Below are 12,715 nucleotides of genomic sequence, written 5' to 3' on the forward strand. Positions count from 1 at the left end.
GTAAAGGCAAGGTTTGTTGTGTTGTTGTTTCAGAACAGTCTATACCATTTCCTGTATCATCGCACTGCTATACCACCTGTGTGCAATTCTAACTTGAAAGTGAAAGGAGAAGAGTTACATTTAATGTTTTATTTGTGGAAATCTTATGCTTGCACTAAATCATGGAAATATAAATGCACTTTATTAAATAGAGATTAGAAAACAGAAAAAAAATGTTTCCACTGCTCTTCCTTTTCTTGCAGAGTCTGTTGGGTAAAAGGGCTGAGTTTCTGGAGAAAGAGAGAGAGTATAAAATTGCCAAGAAATTCTGCTATTTAATTAGATACAGCTACCTTTGAGTAGGAATGGTTGGTGTTTGCCTAGCTTCTTGAATGTCCTTGTTCTTCCCACAAATTTTCACTAATCTTTAACACCAGCCATGGCTCTTGCTGTAATTAGATACAAAAATGTGAGCAGTAGCAAACAAGCTACTTGACAAAATCCAGCAGTCCCTTGGGGCAGATGGTGCCAGCAGATGAAGGAGGTTTTGTTACTTAGAGTTAGAGCACGGATTTCTGAGGTGAATCTCAACCTGTCCTGCCAGCTGTCTGCTTGAAGACAGCAGTAGAAAAAAAATTATTGAAGCAGAGGACCCACGCCTCATGTTCACCTTCACTTTTAGGGCATTTTAATGGGCTTTAGGATCCAGCCTTCTTTTTCCCATTGCAAGCAACATCATTTACTGCTGTCTCATATGCTCTGCCTCTTTTATTGAATCCCTGAATATATTACATGTCCCTGTATTGCACTCCTGAATTCAATAATCAGGGTACAGATCACACACCGTTTTCCCCTCATTAGTGAAGACTTGTGCTATCTATTTATATGAAAGATGAGTCTGTACTGAAACTTTCCTGTGGCACTGTGGCCTTGTTCAAAATCTGAGCTCAGATTTAATTTTGAACATGGTTCCTGACCTATATACACAGAACTGGAGTATTAAGACTGTTTTGAAATACAGATTTGGGTCTTGATTTGATAATCACATCACTTTTTTAATATTTCTTCCAGTGTTTGTAACCAATTTATTCTCAGACCTTTGACAAGAGTAAGAGGTTGGATAATAAACATCCGGAGTATTTTTTCTTGTCTGAATTCAGCTCCTGATTAATATAAATGGTACATTCTATTTCTGCAATAAAAAGTAGTGCTCTTCATCACTTTGATCAACATGTTTGTGCTTACATTTTCCTCTCTCCAAAACTGAAAATGCAAATAATTGTCTCAATATAGTATTTATATTGCAATTCTATTAATATCAATGTTATAGTCTTTTTTAAAGCACCATGTTGGAATAAAGAGTGCTCACAAATTTAAATCAAATTGTCTGCTGCTTGCAGTCTTGCTGTTTGTGTCTGTAGTCTCATTGAAGAGCCCCAGGCAAGGAAGAAGACCCTTTTGTGCTATGGGCTGTGCAGCCCAGATCAAAACGGTGATCCATGACCTCAAGAAATTCAGCATTGCAAATTCATGTATATTGCTGGCTAAAATGTGACTCCTTCCAGGCTTCCAACCAGCTGAACTATAATTTCTGACTCAAGACCTCATTCATATTTAGGACAAACTGGATAAATTCTGCAAAGCTAAACAGGTGGACTTAATGAGCAGATTATCATTGTTTCAATTGAAAGGGCTGGTGATGGGGTCCCAGGTGAACAAACAAGGTTCTGATGCTTGGCTATCAGTGCGGTGATCTGTTCATTTGAGCCAAGGGGAGCGTGTGTCCTGCTGCTCATCACAGACTGCACTCCATTTCTTTTGAGTCAGCTGCGTCTACCAGTTACGATGGAAACACTTCGCCTTTGAATCATCCATTTTCCCAAATGTATTCAACCCATGAGTAACTTATTAAAGATCTGCACAGACTCTCTCTTAGCCAGTCAGACTGAAAATGAAAAAAACCAACATCCCTTGTGTTTAAAGTGCTGCTGTAGAAGTGCTGCATTATGTTTTTATAATGTGAGTTTGGAAAAAGAAAAACAATTTGCTATACTGCTAGGACCCATTGCAAATGAAGATTAAGTCCTTTTAGAGATTTGAGTACTTCAGAGTATGATGGAGTGTCATGGTCAACATGCAGTGTTTGACAGTGACCATTTGCAAATAATTAATGTTACCGTGGCATTCCCCATATAAAGCCACAGTCCATTTAATTATGTGCAGTGGCAACACTGTAATAATCTTGAAGATAACAGCTGTACAGGCAGTATCTGTCAGGAATTAAAAGAGGACTTGGGGAAAATTGTATTGTATTGTAAGTTTAAAAATGTGGTCATAATTTTACTGCAAATATAAAACTGAGATTATTTCACTAGTTTCTAATTTTCCTTTACTTTATAAAGGCAATTGTTGGCTTGATTCACAATAGAGAAGGGAGGGAGTTGACAGGCTATGCAACTGAACCCCTGAATTAGAGGGGTGAATTTGCCATTGAGCACAAGGACTATGATCAGTGTGTAATATTAATTCAAACATATTATTTCTCAATTCTGGGAGTGGGAGCATTGTGCAGTGGTGGTGGTGTCAAGCAGCCTGCCCAGCCCCACAGACCTCAAAGTTTGGCTGACTCAGCCAGCCAGCATCTGGTGTGGTGATGTCCTGCCATCCTCAGACTGTCCCTAGGTAGAAGAGGAGCAGAAGAGCACTTGCCCTCCATGATCTTCTGTTCCTCCCATCAGCCTTCCCAGCCCCTTTGATGAAAACGCACCATTTTTGCAGGGCGAGGTCTTGGGATAAGGATGACCCATGTGAATGCTGATGGCTGGCAGACTCTGGCAACCAACCAGGGTGGCCTTGGAGGGGACTTCCTGCTATTGGGCTGGTGTCAGCCTCCTGTGCACTTGGAAAGATCACAAAGCCTTTTTGGCAAAAGGGCCCTGCACTGACAGTGCAGCTGGGGAGGGTTCCAGCTCTGTGTGCACATGTGCTTTCTTCCCTTGCTTAGCAGGTACAGTTTCACAACTCTGAAAAGTGACCCTGTATATTTAGCTGACTTTACTTGTTCCCCGTCAGCCTTATGTTTCAAGCATTTTCCCATCCCTTTCCCACCTCTTCAGAGCTTGTCAGTATGTTTGCTTCAGTCCAAAGTTAGAGTCTTGAGCGAGTCAAGCCTGGGAGCCTTATTACCTTCCTCTTTTTTTTAATCTTGCATTCTTTTAATATTTGTGATTCTGGATGTTGTCCATGATAGTGTCCCCTTACACAGTGTAATATGGAGCAGACACCCTCTGCTTCTTATTGGAATCAATATTATGCAGTGAATGCTAAGAAGGAGAATTTGGGAGAAAATGCAGTGCTGTGTTGGCTTAGGTTTGATTTTTGATGGGTTTGGGTTTTTTTAAATTTTCCAGTTTTCATTTTGAAATGCGACAGCTCAGTCTGTCTGCCGTGCCGTCTTCCCAGCTGGCCTTCCCCAGTGTTAAAAGGGATGCTGTGCCCCTCTATTTGTACTTGTAGTTCTGATCATTTTTTGATGTCTCTTCACTGCTTTTTATCAGTACATGTTAAATCTCTTTTTCCTTAACTCATTCATGTCTCTGGCTTTTTGAGATGTTGCTTTTTCTCTTCATGCTCTGCGTCTTTCCTTTGTGTTATGCTCCTTTTCCAGTAAACTCACCAGTTTGATCACTATCCAGATTATTAGTCAACATCTGACAATGGTGGCACAGGCAGTGTTCTGTATCAAATTTTGTTATATCGTTTCCTTTGCTGTGTCCCATAGCCTGGAGCTGTAACTCACAGTGGTCCTGTTTGGGGTGTAAAAAAGGCAGCAGGCCACTGGTAATGGTACTGACTTGTGGTTTCTTGTTTTGTGGAGCTTGGTTTAACTCAGACTTGGTCAGCACTGGTGTCCTACCCACTGTGCAGCCCAGGCACTCCGCTGCATCCATGTCATTGTTGCACTGTTTTTACAGCTGTAGCACCCTGGAGCCCTTGGACCAAGGCACTTATCCCCCCAGCTGATTGAGGAGTACTGATTTGCTGATACTAAATATCAACGGGAATTTATGGCTCTCCTTCCTTGACTACAGTAAGCAGGTGAACTGGCACACTTTCATGAGCCCAGAGCAGCTCATGATTGAGTTCCTGGTGGTTTTTGAACCCATGCCAGAGCAGAGATCTGGGGAGCCCATACAGGCTAGGTGAGATAGGTCCTTATTGCTCTTTCCTCCGTTCTGTGGGTGTGCAACCCAGGTCAAAGTCTGGCTTTTTTTTTAAAGAGGAAGATGATCAGCTGTCATTTTGCCTGCACTGAGCTGCGTTGACGGCAGTGGAGCTCTCTCAGAGTTTGACCCATTTTATGCAGTGTATGTTACATACCTCAGTACAAATGATGAAGCAGTGACTTAACACAGGCAGTGATTCGTAGCAACAGACACCTCTGCAGAGGATGTCTGGATCTTTCCATAGCTGCACTCTGCTGAGGAACCACCTCATTTCCAGCCCAGAATCATTTGGGAATGCCATTTTCAGCTGGGAGGTCTCTCCTCATGCACCAAAACCCCCACCACCTAACTTCTGAGTATGCTTTATCTTTGCCATGCTGTGAAGGAAGGCACAGATGATCTCCAGCATCTTATGCTATGGGGGTAACAAGCACCAAATGTTGCTGTAGCTCTTGTGTCAGAAATGTGCCATGTGGTGTGAGTGTGTTTAGCCTCGATTGCTCCCATGGATCTTAGTGTCAGTGAGCTCAGACCTGCGTATATCTGTGCTGGTTTTGCTTTTTACTTAAACTCAGTCAAAAACTACAACAACAACAACAAAAAAACAGCCTTGCCGTGTTGCTTTCTTCCACTCTGCTGTGGGCATGTTGCTGGTGCGGAATCTGTTATTGCTGTTGCAGTGTGTTTGTTGTGACTGAGTGTTGTGCATTCATCTTGCAGCATCCTGTGGTGATGGAACGTCATCCTTGTTCCCCTAAGTGGTGATACTCCAGGCATACCTTTTTTCCCAGTCTTAGGACATGAACTTTTTTATCAGTTAAAACCCAAACTGAGCAGTAGAATGAACATCAACTTAAGGTCTGGTGTCCTCCTGACTGGTTGTGGCCCAGCACACCAGAGAGCAAGTCTGAGATCAGGTGCCACTTTCAAACCTGTAGAAGCTTTGATCAAAACACTTCGTATTTTGCATTTCACTTCCCTTCCTCTGTTGAAAGAGGAAGAGCAGCAGCTATAGCTACATACCACCGCTTCTGCATAAACAGCATATTTGTTGTATAGTGCTGTTAAATATTAAGCAGTGTTATATATTTTATAAAGATCTGATAAAGCACTTTGAAGAAGAAATTTAAATTATAGTGATGTGCTGTTCCTATTTTTCTTTTGATTCGCTGCAGTTTTTAACTTATGAAATAGAAAACAAATATTTGATGTATGCTTGACTTTTTCACTTTTGATCTCTATTCTGTTTTTCCTTCATAAGTAGCCCTTCATTTTCTGACCTAGCATTTCTGCAGCTTTAAAGCGGTGCTTTTCCAAACAGTCCTTTATCCAAGTTCACACCAAAAGCGCTTAGATTTGGACTCCACCCTCTGCCCCAGACACTCCTCAGCATGAAAGAAAAGCAAATCTGTCTTTTAACAAGATGAAACCAACTTGGATAAACATTAGATTTGAATTGCCTGGCTCTCTCTGGAGCTGTAGATTCACATCTTGGCTAAATAACTCCTAGCCCTTCTTTCATTTGAAATGGATATCAGTTCACAGTTTGAAGATCTTTTGAATAAGACCTTAAAAGGATGACATCTCATCTGGTAGACACAGCTGGCAAGGATTTGTGATGTTTTGCCATGACTGGCAAGATTGCCTGCTCCTCAGCAGCATAGTGGTCTTATGTACGCATGGCCCTGCTTGGACCAGGATCCCTCCAGAGGTTTCTCTCAACCTCAGCCAGCCTGGGATTCTGTGACTTGCACTTTTTGCTCCAAAAAGGCTTCCCTGTTACTGGGACTATGCTGGTAAGATCCTTGAAGGTGTTTGGAGTGACATATTTTCTCTTTGGTGTCTTATCAACAATTATACATCCATCTGATCTAAGTTCAAAGCTTACTGAAGTCACTGAAAGTTTTCAGGGATCAGGGGAACTGGATAACCTTGCCATGAAGAGACAAATTTGTGGTGAGAATGTACTGTGCATTGCTTAAACAGGGAAACAAAATCAAATGAAAGCTGTGCTTTTTTTTCTCCCAGTTTTTATTGAAATGTATTACTTTTCCCATGAAAGATAGACCAAGGACAATCTCCCATTAGCTTGCATCATAATTTCCCATTCAGCATTTCCCTTGCACATGCAGGTCAAAGGAGAATGGATGCGTTCGTGACCTAAATCCTTCAAAACCAGGGCACAGCATTATTTCCCTAGGAAGGGCTGTCCTCTGGCAGTCCTCTGAGGGAGCTGGTTTCTCCCCGCAGGATCGACGACTGTTTCTGTGCCTCGCGCAAGCTGGACGCGGTTGCCACCGAGGCCAAGTTCAAGCAGGACCTGGGTTTCCGGATGCTCAACTGCGGCCGGACGGATCTGGTTAAGCAGGCCATATCCTTGCTGGGGCCCGATGGGATCAACAGCATGAGCGAGCAGGTAAAGGGATAGACATTTAAAGAAGCAGCTGTGAAGTGGGAGAGTTTTGTCTGCTTGTCTCAGGAAATGAGCCCCAGCTTTCAGCTCTACATAGACAGGACCTTAAAGCTTCCCCTGCGTTGAGTTAAAGCACTGCCAGGTAAACGTCTATGTTAAGTGAGGTCATTTTGAGTTGTATTGATTTGCCAGTACTGAGGTAACTCAGCATGAGGGCGACTGCGTCCCTTGAAATCTTCTTATCAGTGAACTGAGTAGGGTGAAGGCAGAAGAAGATCCCAAGAGAGCTTAGTGTTGAGCTGAATACTTAAAACTGCTTCAGTGCCGTGCACACTGCTCTGAGACAGGACTTTGTGAGGTGAGCAACCTTCCACTTCAGGCAGCTCTGGGATCTGTCACGACTGCATGTGCACCACCCAGCCTGTCAGTAGATGGTTAATTGCTGGTGCTCTTTAATGGATTTCAGTCCAGTTTGAACAGACCTTGCAGATGGGAGGGTGTCTCTGCAGTTACCCCTCTGCTGGTCGGTGTGGCCAACATCAGCCAGCTGAGGAGCCTGAATTTCCTCCGTGAGGCTTCTGGTTGTGCCTGGGGACAGAGCTGCCCTCTGCAGCTGCCTACTGGCAGCTCTCTGCTGGACTGTGATGCTCGCTGAGGTGGTTCCCCCTTCCCAGAGGGAAATGATGGCTATGAATACTAACCTTTCCTTTTGAAGTAGAGTCCCCTGACCTTTCTGGTGCCTCGATGAAAGTTTGTCTCTGCATGTTCCCAGAGCTGTGGCATGATTTTTGACAGGAGCCAGGTGGCTGCCACCTCTCAGGTGGTCACATGGGACATGAGCTGGACTGTTGATGGGTTTAGGTCTTCTGAGATGAAAGCTGCTCCAGGAATGTCAGTAATGTTGCTGTTCAGTAGCTTCAGTCTGAGTCAGTATTGTGGATTTACCTGAGAAAAGCTTTAGAAGAGGGCAATACTTCCCAAAAAAAAAAAAAGAAAACAACAACAACAAAAAAAAGGGTATTGGACTGCTCATTCCAGGGTTCATACGTTATATTTTTTTAAATTATTGTTATTTTAAGTTAGTCTGAACCTGGAAACTTCTCACAGCATATTTCCTCTGTTGTCCAGGCTGAAAATCAGGAACACCCTGCCTTGATTCATCAAAGTACCTAATCATATGCTTAACTCTGAACACATGCTTTTACATCCTATTTGAGTGAAAGTTAAGCCTGTGCTTAAATGTTTCGCTGGATCAAATGTCCTACATCTTGCAGGACAGAGCCCTAAGTCATGCAAAGCTGAAAGAGAGACAGTAATTTTGTATTTTGCCATAAGCCAAATGCCCTTTGTGTTGCTTGTACACATTGTTACTGTGTTCCTGTGTGTGCTTGGAACACTAATGATGGGCTCATTAAAAATCCATTCCTCCCACGTGCAGAGAGGGGAGTGAGTGGTGCTGCAGCACAAGGCTGAGCTTCGGGGCAAGCCTGGGGGGACTGGCAGAGGCAAAAGCACCAGGGACAGCAGTGCAAGCAAAGGGGAGGTTAAAATCCTCATTAACTCTTTAAAACCCTGACACTGCAGCATGACATTCTGGGCCCCTTTTAGTCAATGTCAAGTCCTCTTCCAGCTGCAGCAGGGTCAGAAGATCTTGTGTGCCTCCCAGGCTGAGCTTTTGCTCTGGATGTTGCCACAGGATTCCTCGCTGTGGCTGCCCACGTGCTGTGTCTTGCAGGGGGAGCCCCAGCACTGGGTTTCCAGATTATTTCTACAGATCTCATTACACCCCTTGTGCTGAATGAGCACTAGACTTAATTATCCAGTGACGCCACTTATAGAAACTAAAAAAACAGTTAAAAGAACATAAATTTAACTTTAAGCTGCTACCCCATCCTCGTGTTCCAAGGCCAAGCACTTTTTTTTTTGTAATTTGCATGGTCCTGTTTGTGCCCACAGTGTTTACTGACAGCCAGAGGAAATGTTTTGCCACTAGCTATGGCTGAAATCCTTTCAAATTCTCTTTGCAAACAGCTTCAAGTCACCCAAGAACTCTCCTTGCCTAGGGTGAACTTGTTTTTTCTCAATAATGGTATGAGGTCCCAAGTGCCTTTTCCACGATTACACTGCATCCTGTGAAGTGCTCAATGTCTTTCAGGAAGGATCTAAGGACCTTGCAGGGACAAATCTTAATTTATATTGTCTCTACAGGAGCAGCCCTTCCATACATAATCACCCACTACCTTTAGTCCTTCAAACAAACAAGAAAACTGGGGTAGTTCAGCAAAAACAGTGGTACTGGGCTCCTGCTAGAAAGAGCAGTGTCTGGCCAGGACAGGTACCTCCAGTTTTTCTGAAAATAACTTCCCTTCATGGCAGCACTTGGATTAAAGAGCAAGTGGACTGTGGTCTGACAGCATATTTACTGGGGAACCTTGAGACGGGCTGTAAACATGCATCAGAAGTAGCTGCATGCTTCAGGAGATTTACTGCAAAGCAACTGGTGGCTGTTGGTCAAAACCCCCTACTGTATTTAATAAGCAGCTTTTGCTATCATAATTTGTAGTAGATTTAATAATTTTGTTCATGGTTTCATCTGGACTCATTACCACAGCCACTGCAGTACTTCCCTTAAGGGAAATGGTGATCAAGCATAGCAGGTATTTCAGATTAATACAAATTGCATTGTGGTGATTCTGTAGTGAAGGGTCACTTAATCTACTTTTTCTCCCAAGCAGGGCCATGTTTTGCTAGAGCCAGCAACTTGCAACAAAGCTGTCTGGCATTTCATTTAAAATTAAGTCCATGTTTGCTAGGGAGTGCTATACAAAGCCTTGACATTTCCAGCCCCTTATAGTATCCGTGTTGAAAAAGCTGTGCTCATATCTGACTGATCTTAAAAGGAGCCTGAGATGTTTTAAAGGCTCTTTCAGTAATCGAAAAGTCAGATTTTAAGACACTCTGATTATAGAAAACTGAATAGCATTCTTGTCTTTTTAAAATACCAGTGGAAATAATGGTTGCTTTGGTGAAAAAGTGTCTCTGCTGGGGCCCCAAGGACAAAGGTGCTCAGTTTAGTGTACAATGGCGGTGAGGCTGGCATGCCTAGTTTCACTCACTGTGCTGAAGACAACATGAAAAATACAAGCAACTAAGCACAAGTGACAACAAAAAAGGAGATTTTTACAAAAATGTTTGACTTTTGCTACTCTGAGGGTCATGGTTGTAACAGGTAATGGCTTTCATTAAATACATGCTGTTAGTCTTGATGATATATACTTAAATAATTGTTTTTAAAAATCAAAGAGAGTTCGATGTTAAATTTGTCAATTCCTTTGTTTTTTAACTCCAAAAAATAACTAGGGCATGACTCCACTGATGTATGCTTGTGTCAGGGGTGATGAGGCTATGGTGCAGATGCTGCTAGATGCTGGAGCAGATCTGAATGCTGAGGTGAGGACTTTTTGTTGGTTGTATCTTTTTTCTGTTGTTTGTTTACGTCTTAAACTACCCCCTGAAACTGTAGCAGAGAGAAAAATCACAAGAAAACAAATCTGTTCTATCTGGGATTGGGACCACCTGAAATGAACAGTGAAATCAAATGGCGTTAGGTTAACACTGGGATTCACTGCACAGGACTCCAGTCATCAGACTTAACCCGCAGGTAACAGTGATTTAATTGTGTTTGCACACTGCAAATGAATACAGGCAATAATTAACACATCTGAGCAGAGCTCTAATGCTACTAGAAGGACTCACTGAATCTCAGCTGACTTTAAATGAAGAAGGTAAAAGAAACACCCATCTGATAACCTGCCAAAGCTCAGCATTTCTATGCATATGGACGTTCCAAGTAAGCAGCCTCAGCACACAAGTGCCATATAGGTTCCACTGTTTTGTTTTAAAAGTGCCTTGGGCTAAAAACTGTTAAATGAGGAGCTTGAAGCTTCCAGAATATAAATGTCTCATTGATGAATGCACATCACAAACTCAGACAATCTGTCCAGCAAACAGATTGTTGTCCAACTCAGTGCAATGCAGGTATGTACATTTTTAAAGAGCCATTTGAAAATCCGTGGAAGAGTTATTTGTTAATGATTCCAGTTTCAATTTGTTGAGGTCATGAGTAAATTAAGCTGTCTGCTTCACTTATCTGTGTTCCATCTGTTCTGTTTGGACTTGAGTGAGCTGATAAATTGGAGTCACTGCTTTAGGCAGACGTTTCCCACTTCTAAAAAATCTTATTTAAAAAGTAGAAATGGATGTCACACGTAGGAGACTGACAGTGTTACTACCACGTGGTGAAATGAGCTGGTGATTTCAGTTCCCCACAGTCAAGCACACCCCCCTCAAAGCTGGCAGTAACTGAAGCAGCCTAGTCAGACCAAAGGCTGGATGGGCAGGGAGGCTGATCTCTGCCTCAGCTCTGCCTTGTGGCTCAGATGTGAGGTGGCGTTATTTGGTTCCTAGGATGGGTTTTCATTAGGAGCAGTCCTCCCCATTGCTCCAGTAGTCTTCCAGGCTTGAATGAAGTGCAAGTTTAAACAGTTTTGTCTTCCTGAAACTGCTGACATGTGAGAGAACAGCTCCAGTGAGGAATATAAACCTCCCCAGTTCATTGCTGTAGAGTGTTCGCTCTAAAATCAAATGAAAACACTTTTGGACAAGAACTGTGAATAATTATGGCGTGCAATTATAAGATGATTTGTGAACACCCCAACCAACTCTGCAAATTGGGCAATTATGGCAAAAAAAGGCAAATCAACCATGAACAAAAATAAATACTCTGTCAGGTGCCTGCATAATTTTCTCCCTTTCACTTTGCAAATATGTCTCCAAAAGTAGCCTCAAATGCTGGGCACCTCCCTTTTTGATTGCTCATCCTTAGTGAAAATGAACTAATTTCCAGATGTGCTGAGAAACTGCAGTTTGCTCTGTACTCAGTGGGACCTGTAGCTGCTCAGCCAGTCTCATCCTTAAAAGCTTATCCAGCCACAGGTCTTTGGCAAACTCTGTGTTGGAGAGACCTCTGACTTGGGAAAAAAACAATTAAAAAAAGGAGCAAAGGAGTTAAAATTACTTCATTTTCTTTGCCGTTTCCCATGGACTGCCCCGAACAGTAACCATGCTTGAGGAGGAGCTGGATGCATTCACCGAGCCATGGTCCTGCCCATCCTTACGCTCTGCTGCTCTTGCTCCACATCCCAAACCCCAAGGCTTGAGCTGCTCAATCCTCTTCCTTTTGACCAAACTCAGCCCCTAAGGAGCCCTGGGTCCTTGTTCAGAGGCCAGCACACTCCTTGTGGTGCCCTTTGAGCTCGCTCTTTGGCAGATCTGGGTGGTAACAGCCAGGTGCTGTGCAGATCTGGCAGGCTGTGGGATCTGCACGGGGTCTTCAGATTTTGCCCTCATCCATGTCCTTGGGACTGAGGGCCTGCTTCTAGCAAAACGCTGCATGTGACGCTTGGAAATGTGAGCTGCTGATGGAACTGAATATTTAATGACTGGCCCTGCTCCCCTGTATGGATGAAAGTACTTCAGACAAGGTAGTGAAAGCAGATCTGCCTGGTGAGACAGAGTGATGGTGCAACTTTTATTCTGATTTTAGTCCTCCTCTGAAGATCAATAACAAGATTTTGAATTTTAGTGTCACACTCCATCTGAGTATGCAGCCTTGGATTGCAAATGTTCATTAGATTCTACCAGCTCTGTGAACCTCATCAGTATTAATACCCCCGTCTTTAAGACAGGGAAACTGAAGCAAGAATGGTTATTCATCTTCCCCAATGTCTACATTAGAGACACCGGGCACTAAGGCATGGAAAATGGAAGGAGCAGTCTGAAGAACAGCATTTTGTTTTCTAAGGATGTAGTTTGCATCTCCTTTAACTGTCACCACCCAGCACTTCTAGCTCAACTCAGACAGGAGAAGGCAGTAAAAAGGAGATTTTCTTAAACATTTCTGAAGTGACACTCTGCCCCCATCACTTCTCAGACCTTTTTTTATCCCTCTGGTGAGAGAGGAGGAGCCTGGAAGAATGCCTGCAAACTCCAGGGTAGGGCTTGTGATGTGTCTTTCATGACAGCAGTGACAAAAGTA

At 43.1% G+C, this 12,715-nt stretch overlaps 1 protein-coding gene across 2 annotated transcripts in view; it reads left to right on the plus strand.

Moving 5' to 3' along the window:
* Positions 1–12,715, plus strand: part of ABTB3 (ankyrin repeat and BTB domain containing 3) — a 165,229-nt gene that overhangs the window by 124,631 nt on the left and 27,883 nt on the right. For both annotated transcript variants that reach the window (XM_063395761.1, XM_063395762.1), the window contains exons 5-6: positions 6,456–6,621; positions 9,979–10,068. In XM_063395761.1, the coding sequence (XP_063251831.1) occupies positions 6,456–6,621; positions 9,979–10,068 (256 nt within the window). The remainder of the gene's footprint in view (positions 1–6,455; positions 6,622–9,978; positions 10,069–12,715) is intronic.

The sequence above is a fragment of the Prinia subflava genome, chromosome 4 (assembly GCF_021018805.1).
Source record: "Prinia subflava isolate CZ2003 ecotype Zambia chromosome 4, Cam_Psub_1.2, whole genome shotgun sequence".
In the NCBI taxonomy this organism is placed as follows: Eukaryota; Metazoa; Chordata; class Aves; order Passeriformes; family Cisticolidae; genus Prinia; species Prinia subflava.